General features: G+C 30.4%; 3 protein-coding genes across 3 annotated transcripts in view; 1 reads left to right on the forward strand and 2 right to left on the reverse strand.

Annotated features, from left to right (window-relative positions):
• Positions 1-1240: 1240 nt before the first annotated feature.
• Positions 1241-2699, reverse strand: LOC143904688 (pyrokinin-1 receptor). The gene has a single exon (XM_077419530.1). The coding sequence runs from the start codon at positions 2697-2699 to the stop codon at positions 1812-1814; it is 888 nt and encodes a 295-aa protein (XP_077275656.1). The 3' UTR covers positions 1241-1811.
• On the reverse strand, positions 2698-5598 carry LOC143904690 (uncharacterized). Its single transcript, XM_077419533.1, has 2 exons — positions 5480-5598; positions 2698-3068 (listed from the first exon to the last, which is right to left on the reverse strand). The coding sequence occupies exons 1-2, from the start codon at positions 5583-5585 to the stop codon at positions 2833-2835; spliced, it is 342 nt and encodes a 113-aa protein (XP_077275659.1). The 5' UTR covers positions 5586-5598; the 3' UTR covers positions 2698-2832.
• Positions 5599-6314: 716 nt separating this feature from the next.
• LOC143904683 (dynein axonemal heavy chain 1) overlaps positions 6315-24852 on the forward strand; it is a 34857-nt gene continuing 16319 nt past the window's right edge. Inside the window, exons 1-18 of the mRNA XM_077419522.1 lie at positions 6315-6569; positions 8405-8559; positions 10280-10519; positions 11076-11154; positions 11473-11686; positions 12307-12469; positions 12738-12856; positions 14046-14251; positions 14320-14482; positions 15695-15855; positions 17635-17850; positions 18472-18696; positions 19112-19274; positions 19478-19647; positions 20547-20755; positions 22236-22338; positions 23902-24030; positions 24098-24218. Of these exons, the coding sequence (XP_077275648.1) occupies positions 6315-6569; positions 8405-8559; positions 10280-10519; positions 11076-11154; positions 11473-11686; positions 12307-12469; positions 12738-12856; positions 14046-14251; positions 14320-14482; positions 15695-15855; positions 17635-17850; positions 18472-18696; positions 19112-19274; positions 19478-19647; positions 20547-20755; positions 22236-22338; positions 23902-24030; positions 24098-24218 (3091 nt within the window). The remainder of the gene's footprint in view (positions 6570-8404; positions 8560-10279; positions 10520-11075; positions 11155-11472; positions 11687-12306; positions 12470-12737; positions 12857-14045; positions 14252-14319; positions 14483-15694; positions 15856-17634; positions 17851-18471; positions 18697-19111; positions 19275-19477; positions 19648-20546; positions 20756-22235; positions 22339-23901; positions 24031-24097; positions 24219-24852) is intronic.

Genomic DNA, 24852 nt, shown 5'->3' on the forward strand with positions numbered 1-24852 from the left:
TTTACTCATCGAGATTTATGACAACATATGTGTGTGGGAAGAAACACTCTTCTTAACTGATACCGCGAGTGCTATATCCCGAATTTCAAGGCCTCACATCTTCAACAGTATATATATAATCTAGGGAAAAGATATAATAAAAAATAACATCTGCATATATCTTAATATTTTCTGACAATGTGCAAGTCACGCAAAATTTTTTCTATTTTAGTAATGTCGCACGTTAAATTTTTCAAAATTATATGATAAAAGCACAATAATTATATATTATTCAGTTATTCTGTAAACTAATTCAATGTATGTGTGTGTGTGTGTGTGTGTATATATTATATATATAATGTTGTAACGGTATATATCAGTTAAGTGAAAGATATATGCGTATACATACGGACATGTGAGCATTACTCAAGTGGATAAAAGCTTTAATTAAAGCAAAGAAAACATTATATATAACACATCCCGAAGCGCGTTTTGCTAAACTTTAAATGTCGATATACATAATTATTATTCGAAGTATAGGTTTCAATGAAAATCCGTACGAATATAGAAAACGGGCTAACTAAGAACCAGGCGCGCGGTAAATAATGCGCAAAAGTTTTATTTTTATTTCTATTTTACATATCTTCTCCAACCTTGACTGCGCGCCGACTAAACAGAATAAAAACTTAAGTCGAATCGATTTAATTAAGAGTAGGGGGCGGGATTTTACTCTACTCCAACCGGAACTGTGTTTCAAGTCTGACAAATTTAGTCGGCGCGCAGTCAAGGTTGGAAAATATGTAAAATAGAAATAAAAATACAACTTTTGCGCATTATTTATCGCGCCTGGTTCTTAGTTTGCCCGTTTTCTACACATTCGTACATAATTATTGTTTTAATATTTTAGTGTTGCGTGTGTGCATGCCGCCCGGTATGCTTCGAGTCCGAGCTGAAGCGTGCGACGAGCCGTCTTTCCAAAATGTCCTTAGCAACGAGCTTGTTGATTTGTTAATTTATTGATTTGATAAGAAACAGCTGGGATTTTGTCTTGAGTTGCTGGACCGTTCGGACGTGTGTCCACGCTCTTCTGTATCGCGACGTTGTAATAAAGGGAGCTTTCCAGCAAGCGACACAAGTCGACACAGGTATCGTTTTGTCTTTGTTACTCATTGCCAAAAAAGAAAGGTAGAAGACGTTTGTGTCAGCTTGTGTCACTTGCTGGAAAGCTCCCAAAGATTGAGATTGTTCTTTTTATAACCGCAGTGTTTCCTTATTACCGCGAGCGTCGGGAGTGCGAGCGTGCGTGAGAGTTAAGTGTGTGAACGAGCGACGCGGGGCGAGCGCAACAATATTTATTTGATATTTTTTAATAAAGCAAAATTATTACGCGTATAATCTTCCTCAAGTTATTTTTTAATCTAAAAATTAATTAATTACTGTTCTCTTTATATTTTTTTTCTTTATAGTTTATTAACATTTAAGAAATTTATTTTAAAAATTTAATTTATATAAATATTGTACAGATTTTTTTGGAGGGAAATAAGTATATACGATTTATTTTTTGACATATAATTTTCTAACATAGAAAAATATATATATATAATATTATACATATGAGAGAGAAAAGCAAATATTTTAATTAATGTGTCCGACGAATTAAAATTTTTTGCGATACAGAGCTACAATATTATAATGTACAACATGAATTCACAACGAAATAACGTGATATAAAATAAAATCTCTTTATGTAAAGAAAAGCGACATAAAGACAAAACCCACATCTCCAATAGCATACAGATTAGTTGCATGCATGAGCAACATCAAAATACAATTTAAGGGAGGAAACTTACCGGGATTTGATTGAGATTGATATCAGATTTCTCCCTGTTGGGACAATTTGCAGTGTAACCGGGCTCCTGATTGAATCGCCTGTTAAACTTTAGGAGATTCCTCATAATCATGGTGTTCATCACGATGATGAGTACGAGCGGCACGATCAGACTCGCTATACTATCGATAATGCTAATAATCTGCATGGTCTCCAGGTACTCGATCTTTAGTTCGCACACCTCGTCGCCGCCCTGGTTCTTCACTACCCCGGCGGTGACGAAGGCGTACGAATGGCTAACCAAAGCGAGAATTGTTAGCACTAGTATGATCGTCTTTGCACGCGCCACGGTGCACATGTGCGGTCGGTGCAGCGGATACTGTACGGCGATGAATCTCTCCACGGTGAAGGCGACAATTAGCCAAACGCTGAGCGAACTGCAAACTGCGCTGACGTACACCAGAGTTTCGCACCAGCCGTTATTGTTAAAGACTTTCCATCCGATTGTACTGTTAAGCCACACGAGAAGCAGGGACATGAGGAAACTAAAATCGGTGGTGGCCAACGCCGCCAAATAGTAACTGGAGCTACGTAGCTTCAGATGCGTCTTGAGAAAAACCACGCACGACAACAGGTTGCCCACCAAGCCCAGCAAGATGATAGACGGTATGTAGTATATATGGCAAAAATCTAGAAGAAAGTAGAGCGAGTTGCAGAAGCTGTCCGATTCCTCTTCTATCTCGAAAATCGTTTCGAGGCTGTGATTTTGGTAATCGTAGTACGTTACGTTCGACCAGGCCGTCGATCTTCGAAATCGCGACAGGCCGCCGATCGTCGCCGGTATCTGGCGACACCCCAGAGTGTTACTCGACAGTTTTTGAAACACGAACATGATTGGTCTCGATTGTGAGATTATATTGACAGAGACAATCTTTCCTCGATGCTTGTTGCTTCAAGAAACTGTTCAATCCGCAAAATCGGTCACGATGTACAAAGTGCATCAGCGAAAATTGCACGTTGCAATATTATTGTTTATTCTCCAGATTCGTTAGTGCGACATCGTTGATCAGGCCAGTATGGGTCACAAAGTACGGAATGCTGGAATCGAGAGTGCAACAGGCGAAATAATGATCCAACTGGAATTCCCAGTTCTTTCCCGGAACGCATAGCTCACGTTGATAAGGATGCGTGTACCTACGCATTTGATGAAGACTTGTCAAAGTCATAGACAGTATAGTCGTTGAACATGAACGACAGTGTCCTACGCAGAATTACATTAAGTATTCGAATTCGAAATTCCCTGTGCTTTCTCCAATGTCACACTCTGCGAAAATCAGTTAGCGATGAGTAACAAAAGACTGATAAAGTTTCTCTAAATTTATAGGCAATTAGTACCAGTAATAGATTATAATATTCTAGAAAAACTCAGACTGAGAATTAGACGTTTAATTCGCATCGAAGTTTCGTACATATTTATTCAATAAATGTTCAAAAAAATGTATAACTAAGTTGATGTAGAAAGCTCTGATATAAAATATCCAACTAGTAAAAAAGGAGCAGAGCTAATTAAAAATCAGGCACGGTAAACAGCGCGCAGATTGTTCCTTCGTTTTATAAAATGTTATTCATTTTGTACATTTTGTATACGTTCTTAGTTTCAGACCACACTTTCAAAAAATAACAATCGTGTGAGTCATGTATACGTCTATCGGTGACCATCTAAAATGTTTGTTTCAAGCAAATGTCAGTTGTACCTCGTTGCTTGTGATTCATATGGCTCTTTCCGATGGATGAGATTGGATGAGACCCGAACAAATCCTCCCGTTACGGCTGGAATCAAATGGAGCCTCTTCAATGCTTGTTCGTCGTGAATTCCAAGAGAATAGCCGATAAACGTATACACGACTAACACGATTATTATTCGCTGAGGATAGTCCGAAACTAGGACCGAAAACGTACAGAATAAATAACATTTTATAAAAACGGAAAAACAATCTGCTCACTGTTTACTGTGCTTGATTCTTAATTAGTCCCGCTTCTCCTTTAGTTAAATATTCATAATTTAACTAAGAGACTATTTGATCGCGAACACATTCGATTGCAACGCGAACGCATTCCGTTGTGAACGAACGCGCTGCGTAATGATTGGAAGTTTTCCAACGTTGCTGACACCGTCGGTATTGAGCGCAGGATTGCATTGCGTTTAAATGTTCGGACATTCGTTTTCGTTCACCGAATATTTTTTTTTCTGTCTAAACGTCTATTTGGGTGGCATAATAGTCGTTTGCGTTTTAAGTTTCATTCAATTCAATGATTTTTGCAGCGACACGTAGCTGAACAACGCAGTTTCACGCGCATGCATTTCGCTTGATTAGATTAATTTTGTATTTATTTTGTTTCATTAAAGCGTGCGCTACTTGATTCAATTTCGCGAAAATCGCACATCGCATTTATATTCACGCCGCTAATTAAGCTCAACATAATACTTTAGGTTATTCAATTGTATGTTAATGATAGCGCTTTGACGGTAAAATATAATTTTAACGCATCATTAATCCCGCATCTGTATTAATTTCATGTTACAACTCAAAAAGATGTAAATTCATCGGATGACTCGCAATTAGAGTAAAGCACCAAAAGCGACTATTAAAATGGATCTAAGTGCAAATGAATGGCTCTTCACGCATGCAAAACGTACTTCGTATAATATATTTTTCAAATAGAACCTTTATGCACAATTCTCATAATGTGCCACATTAATAGGAGCAAAAGCGCGTCGTTGGTTCTTAGTCGCAGTTTAATACAATTCTTCGCGTTTTCATTAACATACAGAAAAAGAAGACGCGACGCATTAACAGCACGCTTAATTGCTTTCTATAATTGCTTTCTTAATTGAATTATCTTCTTTTCTCTATTTCATGTGCAATTGATTGTAAATCGATAACGCTTTAACGCACTAAATAGCTGCTCTTGCAGCTTGTAATATATATTTGATCGCGGGATAAACGCGGAATTGCGGTAGAGTTGATAAACAGCGTGCACGTTTCCGCAAGAATGCGATTTTATTCCATAGCTCACTTCGTTATTCGCTCAACCTTGACTCGAATAGATTCCGAATCTCTAGTATACAGTTTGACTCAACAATTGTAATTTGGGAGAATTCAACAATTCTACCGCTTTCAGACAGATGTCACGCATATTGAAAAGATGCTGCGATATTGATTTATATTTACAATGTTATTTCTTTTAAGTTATATTTACGATTTAATGTCCAATTGTTAAATATTAAAATAATTTTTATACAAAACATATTTTTATCTTTTTGAGTTTTTCAGATTATTATTGTGTTATCAAAAGCTATTATTGTTAAGTCAGCACGTTGACTTACCGTTTAATTTAATTATATAATCATAGATTCACACACACACACACACACACACACACACACACACACACACACACACACACACACACACACACACACACACACACACACACACACATATGACACCGCACTTAACACACGAAGCACACGTATCTCAATATTTCTCGAATGAAAAATATATTCCTTTTAATTTTAAGCGAAGCAGATATAATGTTATCAGCGGCACTTTTAATGTCATGTGTCACAGGAAATAAGATCCTTTATATCATTCACTTTTTCATACGCACTTTTATTATTAATTCTGTCTTTTCTCATCTTCTCGTTCGTCACACGCGTAGGAAATTCACAGACGAAGATTATATGTTCTTTTGATGTTGCAGTGTTGCACAGCATTATCGCATATACATTTAAAAACCGTCACTTTATCTGTCGATATTTTTTCATGATTTGATTGAAATTCCACAAAAGATCGTCCCGTTCTTTTCTGTCGACTCTTAATCTAATCGCTGAAACACCGATTTTTTTTTCTTGATACTAAAATTGCACGTTCTCTATCAAAATCTCGTCAAAAGAAATCCGATCTTTGAATTCTCTCGTGACTTTGATCGTGACTGGAAAATGCAATATACTCTACAATTTTTATTTAAATTGAAAGAAGATTGCAAAAAAAACGCTCGGAAATGTACGCGTTATTTATCACTGAGAATTTTTTATCCGTTTTATCGATGCAATAAAATCAAGTTAATTTAAAGCCTGAATAAAAGAAATCTAAATTTTCGACAATTCGACAAAAATAGTTTGCATTTTTTTATTTTTTTTTTTTTTTTTTTAATTTAAATTTATCCTACGCAAACGGAATAGCCAGAAACCTTTCGATTACTCCGTCCCATCGGTAGTTAAGCTTTAACGTGGAATGTGCGCTTTAGTGAGAGAAACTCCGAATTTTTAAACGCGTTCCACCAAACTCCACGCGTGTGAAAAATTTAAATTTCGCAATTTTTATAATTAAAACCGTCAAAATGTAGGAAATGTACGCGTCGTGCGTTGAGAAACGTCGTCGGGTAAACTGGGGGAGCGGACCACTGTGCGAACGCGTCTGTGCCAGCCGAAAAGTTTCGCCGCATGCGCTTTGTAGAGATCCTGCCGGCGCCGGCGTCTCGACGGACGCCGCTGACATCGACGTCGCCAGCATCGTTGGGTTTTGCACCGTTGTACGTGTCTCACGGCTTCGAGGGGACGATTGCGCTGGAAGGGCATATCGTGCTCTTTAACTTTAGACAGATCAATAGGAAGTCGTCGCATCTTGATTTTAATGAGACTTCAAAATCTTCGCATTCTTCGCAAAAGCGAAAAAATAATTGTTGGGAGATTTTCGATGTGCGAAGTAGTTTTGAATTGTAGGAAAAAAATAATTTATATAAGTTCTACGTGAAAAAAATTAAATTTGAGATAGATCGGATTTTTTAAATAAAGTTATAAAGAATTTTGCACCACCATCTATATACGTGAAATGTTTTCACGTCTATTGTACAAGGGTCGAAGAGGACCTATTTGAATAAATTCATAGCTTTGCCGAAAACTTCAATAGGTCTTGTACTATAAACCAATAAAATTTCACAGAATTTTAGGAAAAAACAGTAGATAATCTCAACTTTTATTTAAGAGACTTTTAATTTCTAATTACGTTAAATTTAAAGCTAAAATATTTAACATTAAAAAATTAAAAAAGATGTCATTTTTGTAGAATAATTTTTCTTGCTAAAATTAGACATTGGCGTTGTAGGATTTGAAATAAAAACAAACCGCTGTATTTTTCACAATTCTAGATATCTTTGCTACAGTGAACTTATCTTCTGCACATCATCAAATTTCTAATCGTTTCTATATGAACATGTATCAAATTTAACATTTATCAAATGTTAAATATGTCTAATAATGAGTGAGTTATCATTATTGCATTAGCAAACGCAGCAAATGCGCAGATTTTTTACAAACTTAGTAACTGGTAATGAGAAGTGCATTGAATCCACTTCGCTGACAACGTCAAATGAACTTTGAGATTCATAAGTGAGACAGATATTCAATGATTATCGAATCTTCTTTTAGAAAAGAAAGAGCGTACATAAATGTATGTGTCATCCTGATTTTATCGACTAATTCTCACACCGGAAATAAAATTATGGAAATGAGAGATAACCTCTTTATATTCCGATTTTTGAATTCACGAAAACATATGGCAATGTCGCGTATTTATCTAATTAAAATTTGTTTATCAGTATCAAAAATGTTTTAAGAGTCTAATATTATAATGTGTTATCTCATAAAGAAAAAATTTAAAAAAATATAAAAATTTTAATGTGCTATTTATTTTAATATCTCTCGCTTTTCAAGGATAATATTTTAATCAATATATTTGTTAACGTACGTCTAACGTACGTACGCAACTTTATTTATATTTAGATGGTGTGATCTCTCAATCATTTTTGCAATCAGCCCTTACTGCGTTACTTTTCTAATTTGATGGCTTCGTTAGTAATGTAATTTTAGTGCTACGCCGCTGTTGAGCAACAACAGTTGGCTAGCTTCTGCACGCGCCACAACTACATTTAATTAATAAATTGTATTACATGTTGTACGTATATAAAAAGATTAATATATAATTAAATTTATACAAATAACGTGTAAAAGAAAGAAAACATTTCCAATTTTATAACACACTAAAAATTATCTTAAATTAAAATCTGCTATATTAAAATACATGATACCTGAATTTGTTTTGAGAAATATAATATATTGTAATATGATATATTATTATGTTGCTTTCTGAACAGTTTACCGTAAGCGTAATGCGCAGATAGAGATGAAAACTTTATATATAAACGCAATTCATATCGAATTTGGAATAGCTAATATGTTGCTGAGGCTTCCTATTTCCGGATTGCATGCATTCAACCCGTTTTGATTCACGTAGACATTTGTCTCACGATAAATGCTTTCGGTTAACAAATGCTCTAGCTTGGCTTACATCAGCTTTAGTTTTAGCTGTACAAAGACAACAATACATTAATGGAGCTTTCTCAGATATGCATTAAACAAACTGCAAATTTTTATTAGATATGCTTTTACATTTATTTTATATTTCTATGGAATAAAAATACAGCTTTTGAGAAAGAGACAGGAATAGTTATTAATTAATGTCTGGACTTTTTCAGTGTTACAAAGTCCTAAAGCAAACGTGTACAAGTTTGAAAGGTCAATTACAACCAAATGGCAAGCCGTTTACAACAGTTATCACGTATGCGTTGAATCCAAAGGCTGTAACAATGGGTCAACTGTATGGCGAATATAATTCCGATACACAAGAATGGTTAGTAACATATTGGCGGTTCTACGTAAAAGAGTTAAAATTGCAAAATTATAGAATTTTAATTTAAACTTATTGTTAGCTGTTGCATGCTCGGTATTACGAGCTAAACTCACAACTTCTTGCAAGCTCTTAATCTTTAAAAATTTTCAAGGTGTATGACATCAAATCTATAACATTTTCTATTTGAAACAAAATCTTTTTTATTAAAATTTTAAAGGCAAATTTTATTACATTGATTTTGCACTGTGATTCGGTATATTTATGATAGTAGTACTGACGAATTTGATACCTATATTTAATATACCAAAAGTTGCCAAGAACTTCCTACTAAACTTAATTTTTTTATTAATTTTTATTTAAATTCACTTAACTTCTATGTTTAAAGCACTTTATATCTACGTTAATTCAAATATTGATTGAAACTTTACAAAGATTAAATATTTATTTATTGTACGTATTTGTTGAAAGTATTATTATGCATTCACATACAGCGCATAGCTACAGCTACTGCTGCAGCACTTACAATCGATACTTTAACTCAAATATAAACTTAAAGGACACAAAACCAGTGTCGAAACGTCGAGTTAACGTAAGAATAAATGCCAGTTTGGTCAAAAATACAACCTGTGATAAACTTAAAATTAAAATTTTATTTCCTGTTTTTTTTTTTTTATATTTAGAACAATATCCAAATATCTTGGTTATTTCCAAATATCATTAAACGTGTACGTAAAGTAAGAATTAAATTTGACATATATAATTATGTAAATTTTAAAAATTTTGTATTTGTATAAACGATGACTCTTGTACGTGTCTATTTATAATATACATATGTAGAAAAAGTTAATACATATTTCATATATATTTATATATTTGTCATTAAATTTACATTACAGAAATATACACACACATACACTATATTTAAATTTATATTTCAACAATTTCTGTTTATTTCAAAGTAATATTTAAAAGTAACAAAACTAAGTTAAACAACATCTCGTAAATCTCGTAAATAATCTGTTACACTTAGTAGGACTTTTCACACAAGAGATAAGAATCTTTATTGCACACACCGAAGTTTCGAGTTTATTTATTATAAATCAGACAAAATTTCTTACAATTAGTAAAAATCTCATCTTATCCTTTTTTTCTTATTTGAATCTAGTCGAAAGAAATTTATCACAATTTTTGTTTCTATTATGCTTATTTAAAATAAAGAGAAGTAATAAGAGAAAGAAGAACAGAAAAGAAAAGAAAAAGATTTACCGGAACCATCTGTTCGTCCATCGATAACCGTTAGCACGTTCGGTTTTTGTTCGCTTTGTGTTCTAAAAAATGATTTTATCGCAATTTTTTCGCAAAAATAAAAAGGAATCGTGAAGTTCGCAGGACGTAATAAATCGACAGCAATTTTATCAGAAATTTTGTAATTTTTTTTGTGCTAAAGTTAATAAGATATTTGCTAATATACATTTATATAATAATCGAACTCACTTTAATTATGATACTAATTTAATAAAAATACATGTATAGATATATTAAATATACAACTAGCTAATATATATATATATATATATATATATATATATATATTTATATAACGGCCTATTTATAGTTATTAATATGCGGGCGTATGAAAGTATAACATCGATAGAGCAAAAACTTTTTAAAATAGACACAAAATTCGAAATATTGAATGCACCGCACGTCCGATTTGTAGGACAGACGGAATATTGCCAACTTTAATACGAGCGGATATAGCAACGGCGGATTGTGATAAACGTTGGTATATTTTTGATGGACCAGTCGATCCAGTATGGATCGAAAATTTGAACACCGTCCTGGACGATAATAAAAAGCTTTGTCTCGCGTCGGGGGAAATAATGAAATTATTGCCGTTTCAAATTATGATATTTGAAGTATCAGATCTTCGAGTGGCTTCACCAGCTACAATTTCTAGGTAATGAAAAACTTTGAATAGTTTTTATCGCTATAGTAGAGAAACAAAGTAATATCAATCAATAACAATAAATTCAGCATTGCTACAAACATATTTACTTCTTTTTAACTTCTTTATTCTTAAGTGCTGAAATTAATATGTATTGTTGAAAACCACACCAAGGATTTTTTTCTATTCTTGAAATATTCAGATTATAACTTCTTAATAAATTTATCTTATTATAATGTTTAATAAAATGATAATAAGAATTAGTATAGCTTTTGTGTTCCACGTGATTTGAATACACATATTAATTTTGATTACTAATGAGTACTAGAGAAATTATTTGACACAGAATGAAATAACCATTAGTTATGAGATTATCGATAAAAAATACGTTGAGTAATTATATAAATTAAAATAAATATAGATAAATATAATGTGAAAGCTTGATTGGAGATATTGAATAAAATATCGTAAAAAACACTTTTCTAACTAAAATAATTACAAGTTGTATAAATTAAGTTATTAGTTAAAATTATTAAAATTGTACTTTTTTATTTTAATATTAAAATAGATGTGGTATGGTGTATGTGGAACCAGAAAATTTAGGTCTACAACCTTTAATCGATTGTTGGATACGGTCATTACCATCGGTAAATTAACATTTCTTTTACACATTATTCTTTTTTAATATATTAAAACATTAAAAGTAAACCAAAAAATATTAATTTTTTTAACAGATAATAATATTATTTAAAGTTGTATAAGTTAAATTTTATATTTTAAACTTTAAATTAATTTTTAATAATGTTTATAGTTCAAATATTTTCCAGTTCCCGAATTAATTGTCAGCAATAAATAAACATAATTATATATTTTGCGCATATTGTAATTAATTTGTATTATTATTACAAAAATGATATGTATCTTAAATGCAGTTACGTAAAGCAAATCTGAATAACTGTTTCTAGACAATGAATGATTACATCGAAGAAATAATTGAGTTAACAACTCAACTGGTGCTTCCCGGTCTAAAGATTGTACGCCAGAATTTACGAGAGATCTTAAGAACCGTAGATTCTGCCATTGTTCAATCTTATATAAATCTGATGAACTTCAGAATTCGACCGATGACCGGACGTGAAGGAAAAACGCCATCAAGTGTTGCTTTTCAAAGAACTATATGTAAAGCTACATGCAATTTAATTGTAATATTGTATATGAGTGTCGCTAAACATTATAAGTTTAAAATACTAAACATCAAATTCAGAATAGCATAAATTTTAAGTCGCTTTAAGGACATGCAATTGCCGCACGTGCGCGGCAAAGTCAAGTTAATAGTTCAATAAATCTGACTATGTACTATTACACAAGTACCATCAATTTCTATTCATGAATTCTGTCTAACAGCTTGCAATATATATCAGAATCAGAATTAGAAATCGGAATTGGAACTCGAACTTGGACATTTCTCTTTACTAACGATAAGACTTCTAAATTAATTACTAAAGACGACGTAATCAACGCATCATTAATAGTGTTACTCAACCCTAGTAGCACATGATGGAGTATATACGTTTTATATACGTTTCCTAAACGTTTCTAATCGTTTCTAATCGTTTCTAATCGTTTAGGAAACGTATATAAAACGTATATACTCCATCATGTGCTACTAGGGAAACTATTATTATTATAAAGAATGAGGTTAATCAGCTAATTTTTTAAAATTCAGTTTTTAAAAATATTGATCGCACACAGTCACAAAATTTCTGTTTGAGAATGGCATTACATACCTTATATTACAGCGGATTTGATATCACCATGGGCAGCTTTCGCCATTGTTTGGGGATTAGGTGCAACTTGCGATTACAAAAGCCGTTGCATATTCAGTGATTGGTTGAGAAAGGTACAAAAGGATGCAAAACATAAAATACCATTTCCAGAAGAAGGTCTTGTGTTCGATTATAGGTACAAATATAAAATGAGATAAGAATTATATAAGTAGATTGAGAGAAACAGAATTTATTTTTAAGCCGATATACTTTTCCTAAATATTATTTTAAATAATTATTGACGTATTTATATTGTCATAAATATAACAGAAAACTTATATTTTTGTTAACAAAAATGTTTTTCTTTTATACAAGAATAGAACGCTTTTATTCACGTGTAATTTCTTGAATAATGCAAATTAGCAAAATATATAATCCTTTATGTTTTACGAAAAAAATTAAAGATTACACGATGGTGGGTTCACTGATCAAATCGAGGGTCAGGAGCCAATTCTACCGAAGTGGTATAAATGGTTGGACGGAATTTCATCTATCAGAATAAAGCCAGAGACAAAATACATGGGTATGTTACAGATATTTCATTAGGTAAAGTTAAGTATTTAATTTTTGCAATATTATAAATGTAAAATTATATTTATTTCTTTATGCAAAATATAATTAATTAGCTCATTAATTACCTCATGTAATAACAAACTAGTCATTTGGTATAAAAATAAATTGTCGAGCATTTTGTGCAATATTTCTTGCGCATGATTTTGTTTTACAATCTTGTCTCGATTTTTTAATATCAAATTTCATATTTGTCTCGTATTTATCAAGCCGCCGTAATCAATCGAGCAGACAAGCGAGATCAAGCAAAATTCTCGAAAGAACAAGATAAAAACTTCGAGGTTTTTTTTATATAACTGAACATTCTATCGAAGTTTGACATGAATTGTGAATATAGCAAAACTCACTTTTGTTTTTGTTATTGACGAGCAAATTCAAATCTCGTTTAAATCTCGTCTCGATGTCATATATAGCCAATATAAAATATTAAACGCAAGAAAAATTGGACGAGATGCTTGACTTGAAGTCTCGCTTCGTTCTAAATCACTAATTGAATGTCAGATGTCAAGAAAATGAAATCGAGACAAGATCGAGACAAGATTGTAAATTGATTGTCAATTTTAAGTATGAAAAAAAATCTTGTAATTCTTGTATTATCAAGCTTCAATAATTGAATGATATTCAATTGCCTGAAAATAATTTAAATATTGTCTTTTTCTTGTATTGTCTCGCTTGCCAAATCACTATTTGTTAAACAAACAGTAATATGCTGTTTTTAGTAATGTATAAATCGATAATAGTTTATTTTAATTTGTTCTTTAAAAGAATTTTTAATTTTAAATTTAGTCATAAAAGTATTTAAATAATAAAAAATAATGCCAAAATATATTGTTAAAAATTTCTTATTTACAAACAATTAACTTGAAATTAATCATGAATATCGATAAAAGAAAATAAATAGCGGAAAATAATTTAGCGTAGCGGTTGATAAAAAAAGCGGAAGCATTAATAAGCATGAAGTATGGAATGTTGTACAGCTAGCAAAAAGAATAAATTAATTAATAAGTTTTACCTATAAATCTTGCCTTGTAATTATTGTATCTATAATATTTTGTCTCATATATATAACTTCAAAATATAAGTAGATATCATATTTATGTAATTCGAAATGTATTAATTCTTGAAAAATAATGTTTTTTCAGATATCATAATTCCAACTATGGACAACGTACGAAGCGCGACGTTAATCGAATATCTCCTCATTAACGAGACAAATGTACTTTGCGTGGGTGCAACCGGAAGTGGCAAGACTTCGACGGTGTCAGCAAAACTGTCACGTAACATGCCGATGAAATACATTTGCGATTTTATGACGTTCTCAGCGCGAACCACGGCCCATGAGACACAGGTACAGCAGAAGATCGAATTACGTATATTCTCGAACAGGAAATGAGATTAATATCTAATTTCGCACAGGATTTAATTGATGCAAAATTGGACAAGCGACGTAGAGGTATCTACGGGCCGCCAATCCTGAAAAAGCAAATTTTCTTCATCGACGACTTGAATATGCCTGCACTGGATACATATGGCTCTCAACCACCGATTGAATTAATTCGCCAATTTATGGATTTTAGCGGTGAGTGAAATTAACAAGATTTAATAACGGATAATAACTTACTCAATTAACTGAGTCAATACGCAAATCACTTAAAAAGTAATGAACTAAATGAACATGTCTCAATTATGAGGAAGTATAGTACAAAAATTGAAAATAAAATTCAGAAAGATGATTGCAAATATATTTACTTGCAATAAATTAATATGCAATCAATCTTTTAGATTATGTGTAACTGCCAATACATCTACAAAAAATACATAGGAAGCACTCACACTTTTCCAGTTTTTGACAAAAAGAGGAATTAACAATATTTTATATTCTACATTTTACAAATAATTTCAATATTTACAAATATTCCATAAATTGTACATTGGGGGAATAAAGATCAATGAAAAAGCTTTTCATGTCCATGTCGTAACATACACAACTAAATATTTTTAATACTCGAGAGATTCGTGAATTTTGTATTTCCTATTTCATTATAAACTCTTTGTTTAAATATAGACTCTTTGTAGTTAGATTGTTATGGATATAAGAATAAAATTAGCACTTTAATTAATGAAAACTTCACTCTTGATCTTGTGAAGGTACTCTCTTGAAAAGGCTTTACCTAAAAAGAAATCATCGTTAAAATGATCGTTAAAATATTATATACGACAGTCGGAGACGTAATGGCGTTTTAATGACGTAGTAATGACTGTTTTTGTAGAATACACATTCAAGAAAATAAAGAATACCCGCGCATAAAAATTTAACAACACACGAAATAATAATTCCTGACGTTATGAAATGCTCCAATGCATTCTGAATTTGACAAATTTTAATAGCCTGTTTCTGCGATCATAATAGTCCCCAAGGCAATCATGCCATTGGAATTGAGCTCTTATGTGGGCGGAATTCAATATTGTGGATTTCAAATATACATATGAGAAGTGTCAACATATTTTAGTCATAAAATATGAAACAAATTACATAAACATAATATTCTCCATAATAAAACTCTAATAATATGTATTATCTAATTACCTCAATGATTATAATATTATCATCTGTTTATTTTACTAAAAGTTAAGCTTCAATAAATCAAAAAAATCCTCAAAATCCTTATTCCTCATTAATGTTTCCCTTGAGAGTTAAACGCTAATTACGAAAAATTACATCCTGCTTCTCTGAAAGGGTAAAATATAGCGTGTAATTAACAATAAAAATTCAAGTCAAAATTTTCCCCAGGGTGGTATGACAAGACGGAAATCGGGTCTTTCAGACTGATCAAGGACGTGACTTTTGTCGCAGCTATGAGACCTCCTGGTGGGGGAAGGAACCCAATAACTGCCAGACTTTTACGGCATTTCCATATTATTGCATTCCCAGAAATGGAGAACGATGCACAAGTGAGTTTGCACGGTAATTGTAAAAAAAACTGCACGTTAAATATGTTAATGCTAATTGCTCACATTTATCGACGATCTCTCAAGAGAGATCAGTTATGTTATTTTTGCCTGGAAATAAAAATGTGAAATTTATGCTAAAATCATAATTTCACCGAAATTTTCACATTTTCAGCTTGACGAGTAGAGAAAAGTCTTGTTTGATTAAATAAAATTTTTACGCAAAATTTCAAACTGTAGATGTCAAAGAAGAAGTAAAAAAGTTCTCAGTGTTGGTTACGTAATCTTTTAAAATTTCGTGATTTTATATTACATTCGCTTTGAGCATAAAAAATATGAATGAGAGAGAGAGAGAGAAAAACTCTCTGAATTTTAAATGTATATATACTTTAGATATATATATATATGCGAATATATATCTAAAATCTAATATATCGAATATATCGAACATATATATATATATACATATAAAATTTAATAGCGAATTCGATTGGATGCACTCAGCGCGCACTGGTGCATGTACATTAAAGCCGTCGTACACAAATCAACGTAAAATGTATGTTTAATATAAACGGATAAAATCACAAAATCCTCTCAGTATTCTTTATTGTGCTATAAAACTATAAAATATGTATTGGGCATTTTGTCAGTCGAGATATTTGCATTTTAGTTTAAAAATTAAATCATTATACAACAGCTTTAATATGCACCAGTGCGCACTGAGTGCATCCAATTGAATTCACTATAAGGTTTAAGTATTTTACAACATTAAAGAATAATATAACGATTGATATTAAAGGAAGTTACATTCTTATCGAAGAAGTATTTCAGTCAAGAGTAAAAAAAGAAACGGTAACTAAAAGTTATCAGTATAGAATCAATTGTTAAAGACATCTTTTATACGTAAAAAAAGTACAAAAGCAGTAGGACAATTTTACAAAGAAATCTCAGAGTCAGAATTTTCGTTGAGTAATATATAACGGAATTTGCGATTTTAGTTACCGTGCGTCACTTGTACGTTGAATTAAGAGTTCGATGAAAGAAAGTTTCCGACGACGCGCGCAACATCTTTGTTACGCCCGGAACTGCACATACTTGACGCGTATATACGTTTCCTTCCACTACGTCGTCAGGTTTTCTTCCATCGAATTGACATCCACGCCCAGCCGCGTATAATCGTGAGTCGTAGGCAAGACAGAACACCGTGCGGCACCGTAGCTCACACTGTTTGTCCTGTTCCTCCATACCAGCCGTAATTAGACGTCGTAAATCGTGACCATACCGACCATAATTTATCATAATCACCTCCTCGGTTAATATAATGGGGATCGTAATCAACTTCACCGTCTCCACGCACCCGCGAGACCTTCTGTGCACGTTTCGACCAAGGTCGACAAGGCGGGTCTCGGTTTAAGTGCCGCTGATTAAATATTCATGCCAAACACATTTATACCTCCTGCGAAGGATTTTCCCAATTCTGATATATTCAGACGTGTTATCTAACATTAGATATTAATTAAAAATTATTATTAATGTTATATGCAATAAATTGGAACGGTGTGTAAATTTTAATTAAATTGCGTTATAATTAAAAAAGAATATATAAACACCAAAAACCAGTTTTAATTACTTAAAAAATTTATTTAAACTTTAAATGCTACGCATTTAAAATTGTTCTATGTATTTTTATGAAAGCTATTAAATGTATATATGTAAGATATTCTTGTATTTGAAATTAAAGATGAATTTATGGATCTAATTGATTTTACATATAATTTACAGTATCATATCTTTAAAACTATTCTTGATTCGTGGCTGTCAAACACACCAGAACTTTACAATCTGCTGGATGATGTGGTGGACTCCACTTTAAAAGTGTTTACAATTATACGCAGCGAAATGTTACCAATCCCCAATAAATCGCACTACACCTTCAATCTTCGAGATCTGAGCAAAGTGTTCCAAGGCATCCTTATGGCAGACGCAAGAAAAATACTAGTTAGTGTAATTTTTTTTATATTTCTAAGTTAAAAATTAGTTGTACTATGCTTAAATAAAAAATAATAACGCGCTTGTCGATAATAATGGACTTTTGGTACAATTGGAAAGAACAGTGCAAAAACTAAACATGTTCAAGTGATTAAAGTACGTGTATAGTCAGACAAACCTTCGACACACTAGATCGTGCATGCGTGGCGCTTTTGGCATTGCACGAACAGTTACATATCTTTATTATAAAATTGATGTAAGATGGAAAAGAATAAATCTGCTTGACAAAGCAAAAAAAAATATTAAGTGGCTTCATATGCGTGACAAAGCAGGTCTTTCTATATTTTATGTAAAATAAAACGATGGATGTTGCTTCCAATTCTATTGCTTTAAAAGAGAGATTATTTTAATCCGATTTAGTATATACTTATTCATACACTGTCGTGAAATTGAATGCTTTGTGCGCTTTATTGTATAAAGCAAAAATACATGTTTACCGCAATTATATCTACTGGAAATCAACATGTCTATCGCATTTTCATACATTTTGTCAATAGAATTCTGTGGAAATTGCTCTATATACATATTATGTAAGACTTGTATCACATTTGATTGATTTTTTTTACATAGATTCGCAAAAAGTTGTTATTACTTTGGTATCATGAGAATATTCGAGTCTTCAGCGATCGCTTAATTAATGACGAAGACAAAAAATGGTTTGATCAGCTCTTACGCAGTATGTTGAAGAATAAATTCAATTGTGACGCTGACGATATTATCGGGAAAAAACCGTTGTTTTATGGCGACTTCTGTGATCCTGCGGGAGAATATGAGCAGATAATAGATATCGAAAAAGTAATTTACTATTTTTTTAAATAAATAACATATAATATTATTAATTTAATAACTAGTATTTTTAATATAACTGATAACATATAAATAATTTGTAAGTAAAACTTTTAGTAACAAGTAATAGTTAACAATTTGCAATATTAGTATCTAGTAATTGATAAGTCTATAGCAATAAATAATAATTCATAATTAATAATTAATATAAAATTTAATAATTAATATTCTTAAATTTGTGTGTGACCATATATTTCAACTGAAAATATTATATATATAATACTTATAAATATTATATATATAGTTTAAAATGCAATCTTAATTTAGAAGTTTAGATTTTTTTGAATATTTAACAGTTCTTTTGTAACAATAATTATAAATAAAGATATATCGCTTTATGTTAGTCTTTCTTATGTGTTTATAGATGAGGCGTATTCTACTCGATGTTTTAAACGATTATAATGATTTAACGACATCGCCGATGCAATTAGTACTTTTTGAAGATGCAATGAGTCATATTTGTAGAATCACACGGATACTTCGACAACCTGGAGGAAATGCCTTATTGCTTGGAATGAGTGGATCAGGCACGCTATAATTATTAGAGAGATCTTTAAAATAAAATTAAAATAATAAAATATTAAAATGTTTTATAATTAATAATATATTTACATTATATATATATTATATATCTTTTTTTTTATATATACATTTTTCTCTGTATAAGAACTTATATCGCATCTGATAAAAAACCGGAATACAAAGCAGAATACATTTTTATTCCTATTAGGACGTCGAAGTCTGACAAGGCTTTCATCGTACATCAAGGAATACAATTGTTACCAAATTGAAATCAGCAAAACTTATACGATTCGCGACTGGCGAGATGACATCAAGAACATAATACTGAAAGCGGGATTGCAGAATCAACCTATTGTCTTTTTGTTCTCTGACATGCAGGTAAAATACAGATCAGGAAACTTGGAGTATGCTTAAATAAAACATTTATAATTTTCTGAAAGTTCTATATTCACATTTGCGTTTATATTTTCTAAACAAATAACACTATAACTTTTAAAAGAACTAATAGTATTAAAATGCATCTTGAAGAAAAGTTTTGTAATCTTAACGAAAAATTTCTTAAAGCAGATAATAGAGAAGCTAAATTTATATATATATATATATATATATATATAGAAATAACAAATATTATTAACAAATTATATTATTATTACAATATTGATTATTTAATATTATTTAACGCTATATTATATATCATATATCATAATTATTTATTCTTGTAATTATAATATAATTTTTTTATTTTGACATCTTTTTCTAATTAAATTATAATATTAAACGTATTGAAATCTTGTCACGATTGATTATTATAGCTTATTACAATACAATATTATACGCAGCGTTATTATATCACGTATATAGAGAACTGCGCAATAGGTTAATCTCTCAGCCGTCAGCCTGAAATAAATTCGATTAGTGAAACCTTCTAGAGGCCTTATTACATACTCCACACGGGAGTAACAGGAACATATATTATAACTTATAGTAATATAATAAGCTTATTTATTTATATTAATTTTGGGAAATAACGCTTTAAATATAAAAATATTTTATGCTCCGTAGTTAAATCAAAGTTAGGATATTGATAATTATATGGTTTTGAGAGAGATATATTAAAAAGATAAATTATTATTTATAGTATATATGCTTATATTACACTAATTATAACTTAATAGCGCTTTTATAATAACTGTTTTTCAAACTGACATAAAATTTTGTTTTTATATATAAATAATATCTCTAAGGTATTCTCTCCATGAAATTATACGTTCTTGTAGATAAAGAATGACTCTATGCTGGGGGATTTAAACAACATCCTAAATAGCGGAGATGTTCCCAACATGTATCAACCTGATGAAGTAGATAAAATATATCAAGCAATGCGAACGCCAGCACGAGAGGCGGGACTACAGATCAATAGAAGCAACCTTTTCTCCATTTATTTGAAGGCAGTCAGAAGCAACTTACACACTATCATTACAATGAGGTACTTTCACTGAAAAATTTAAAGCTTAATGTCATTTTAATTGTCATCGCTTGAAAATATTTGAAATAATCCTTTCGGACTTTTTATCATAAATTTCACAAATCGCACTTTTATAATCTATAAATAATTATATCAATTTGCAAGTTGAAAGAAATTGTTAATCGTGACATACAAGTGCTTCTAAAAAAATAACGAGATTAATGTGATAGGAAGTTTTTTTGCAGAAGTAGAAAAACGTGACTTTTGTCCCTTATAGCTTTAGTAAAATGTTTAGATATGCAATAACATCGAGTTACGCAAAACTGAATTCTTATTTGTCACGATATGATAATAAACTCATGATAAAAAAATCTCCCACGAGATTTGCACGTTTATGACGAGACGATTTTGATATATGTTCAAATGTCACACAGTTTTTATTAATCTTATATCGCATCACATCTATATACATATACATATCAGTTATTTAAAATATACTGTTGTACTCGATTTACAAATTATATAAACGTTAAAAGTAATGATTTTTTAAATATAATAATTCGTTAATTCATATTGCTGTTTATCTCAAAAGTAACGTTAATTTTTCTTGACGATAATATATAATATATGAGAAATTATACTCTCTAGCAAAACAACGGAGAAATAACTACATATAAAGTCATTTAATATTAATAGGTAAAATATGAAAATGACAGAACAATCAATAAGAAAATAATAGATTATTGATCGACAAACTTAATTTGTTTGCATAGACAGTACTTTATTTAATATCCATTTATTTCTCACGAGATACGCAAATAGCTCATGACTGACAGATTGATTAATATCAGCATTGTCAATTTCATAAAAATTTTGTTTCACATCAAAATTATTTACTATTTAAACTATATTTTTTATAATTTTATGTTCTTTTTTTTATATTATTCGTTATTCATCAATTCGAAAATAAATAAATCTAAATAAACTTCTCGTTTGTTTATTTCATTTTATTTAATAAGCTTAATGGAGAGTAAAGGAGTAATACCATATGTATAATTCTATATACATATGTATATTACATGTACGAAACTGTAATAATTAAACAGTATGTACCTATAAAAAGATTTACTAAACTAACATCTAGTCTAAGCATCTAGAATATAGGATTTAACAAGTTTTTCAACAAATTGTTTAAAGAGATTTGTTGAACTGTATATCTAGAATTTATTAGCAAAATTAAGAAACTTGCTAAACTCTGTATCTAGAATATATTAGCAAATTTAAGTTTAAAATAAACATACTAAGTAAATAATTTATTATAAAAATGTTTATGGGAAAGTTTAGAAACGATTTAATTTACAAATTGATATAGAACATCTAATTTACTCTTTTATGTTGCTATTTGCAAAATTTAATTATAAAAAAACATCTACGAGTTAATCTATATCTCTAATCATAAATTTATATAATTAACCTAATATCACATTTCTCCAATATCCAGCCCGATTGGAGACACATTTCGCGCTCGCATCAGACAATTCCCGGCGCTAGTAAATTGCTGTACTATCGATTGGTTTTGCCCCTGGCCGGATGCTGCGCTTCAGGTTTGTATAATACAATAAAGTGTGACACAACTAAAAATATAATCTATCTCCGTAGTTCTTTATTACAAGTCTCTTTAAGTAAAAATATAAAAATCAATATTATATCTGTCTCTAATATCAATTACATAACATGCATATTTTTTAGAAATATTATTTGTATATTTAATGTAATTCTTATAAGTTTATAATTAACATGTCGACATTTAGAAATTTTTAAAAAGTTTTATTATAATGTGAGAAACATACTGCGTTGGTATTTTTTTTTAATGTTCCGGTATTGCACATGCTTGTAAAAAATGCAGTGTACTAGTATGTTATTTATTTAATTAACTTACGCTTTCCTATTAGCAGAAGGCATTTTATAAATAAAATAACAGATGTACAAAACAATGAAACATAAAAATGTGAAACATCGCAAATATGCGTTATTTGAAGCTTTATTTCATCGGTAACATATATTTTCCATGAGATATATTAACTAATAAATTAAATGATAAACATTATTGTACTTAAATTATTATATTTATCCTACTATAATTACAACTTATGCTACCAGCATTTAGCTGTTTAATACAGAATAATAAGTAAAATAAACGCCAACTCTCGATAAATACAGCTTCGTAAGCAATTTTAACTCAATCTAGTGATCGTTATCATAATCTTACAGACACATGATCTTGATAGACACTTAATTAGCAACTTCAGATTTTAATAAATTGATAAGTCTAAAATAATTAAAATTTTTAATGGATATAGATAACAAATGATTAAAAATGTCATTAAAAAGATGCCATTATATTTGAATACAAAATCTAATGAATTTTTATTTATTTTGGCATAATCCATCAAATAATTTTCTTCTAAAATCTAATTAATAAAGATAAATAGAATATTTTATCAGATGATCCTTAATATTAACTTGAGTTTTTAAATATTATTAGAAAATTATTGCACAAAAAATGCGCAATTTTAGCTGTTGTTTTTTTCAATAATTTATAATTTTACATATAATTATTAATATTGTATTAATTATGAAAACAAAAATAAATAAATAAGTAAATTGAATCTATAAACGTAAGCGATATTAATTATTGAAAATTATTTTAAAATTAAAAAATATTATTTATTTAAAGAATTGTATGGAGAAAATTTGTAAATTTAGATATATATTCAGCATTTAACACTAAATGCTAACATTTGAATTCTGGAATTTACTTGTCTCGTATGCAAATCGTACCTCTTGTCGGATTGGAAGATGGCAATGCATATTTAATGCCACAAATATGGTAAAAATTGATCTTAACGTGCAACATTTAGTAACTTTGCAACATCACGAATTCGAAGCTCCGCTTCCGATCTGCTCCGGAAATCTTACAGTAAATTAAATTTTCAAATGTGAGCACGAGTTTAACATAAATTAATGTAGCGCAGAATTGTTCTATTAATCTTTCAAAACTTGTTAATGCTTTCGCAAGTTAATACAAATATTATACGAAACGCGCGATGCGTTTAAACAACTGCGCAAATACGATTTGTTGAAAATTGCAATATATTTTTGCTTAGAGCATAGCAACGCATCTTCTGTCGGATATAAAAGACGAATTGATCTCGGATAAAACATTGCAGTCTGTTGTAAAGATATGCCGGTACATGCACTCCAGTGTGATTGACGCTAGTGATCGCTTTTTGAAGGTAAACATGCAGTAATATTTTGCTAACATCTAAAATTGCAATTGTTGTATCAAATAATTTATTTCAGGAACTGGACCGTCATAATTATGTTACACCTACGTCATATATGGAGTTGCTGTCCAATTATCGCAACCTTCTGAAAAAAAAGAAAGATGAGCTAAGTTCTTCAATGATACGTTTGTCCACTGGTGAGTAAAGATAAAATTGATATGTATAAAATAATGTAATACAAAATGCACAGTTACATAATATTTTATAATACTTTCTAATTCTTATATACAATTAAAGAAAATATTATAAATTATAAAGAAAAGTTGATAAGAAGAATATAGAAAAGATTCGATTGCCTTTATCGCAAAAATTCCTTTACGTAATATGGCTTTAGTTAAAATATTTGGATTGAAGTGTTAACTTGAAAATTCTTATTCTATTTATAATGTACTCCTATTATTTTCTTAGTATCTTATTGTTAGTATAACGGAGAACGGATTTCATAGGTCAAAGGTAAATGACCGCCGATAGTTTTCTAGTCTATAAATTTAACGCCGACTGTCTGATGACGGTAGCTCGTAATTCGTGGTAAATTTGGAATATCGATTTTGCCCTGTGTGCAGGTAATATTATTCGTGTGCTTGAAGGCAGGAAATGAAATGTCTCAATTCTTAACGCTCTTGCAATATATATGTTTCAGTAACATTTTCAATATATGTAATACCGATTTTGAATATACAATATATCCAAAAAATCATTCAGTCATTATTAATTCAATTAAACATGTACTCATATATTCGATTTTCCGTTAATATTTGTATTTATTGCATA

The sequence above is a fragment of the Temnothorax americanus genome, unplaced genomic scaffold, assembly GCF_048541705.1.
Source record: "Temnothorax americanus isolate GAGA-0224 unplaced genomic scaffold, ASM4854170v1 Scaffold56, whole genome shotgun sequence".
Classification (NCBI taxonomy): domain Eukaryota; kingdom Metazoa; phylum Arthropoda; class Insecta; order Hymenoptera; family Formicidae; genus Temnothorax; species Temnothorax americanus.

Excerpts from the sequence above, each read along its gene's own strand:
- LOC143904688 (XM_077419530.1), bottom strand. The coding sequence starts at position 2,699 with ATGTTCGTGTTTCAAAAACTGTCGAGTAACACTCTGGGGTGTCGCCAG.
- LOC143904690 (XM_077419533.1), bottom strand. The coding sequence starts at position 5,585 with ATGCTGTGCAACACTGCAACATCAAAAGAACATATAATCTTCGTCTGT. Across the intron at positions 3,069-5,479 it reads AGACAGAATTAATAATAAAA|GACACTGTCGTTCATGTTCA; the intron begins GTGCGTATGAAA and ends AATTCTGCGTAG.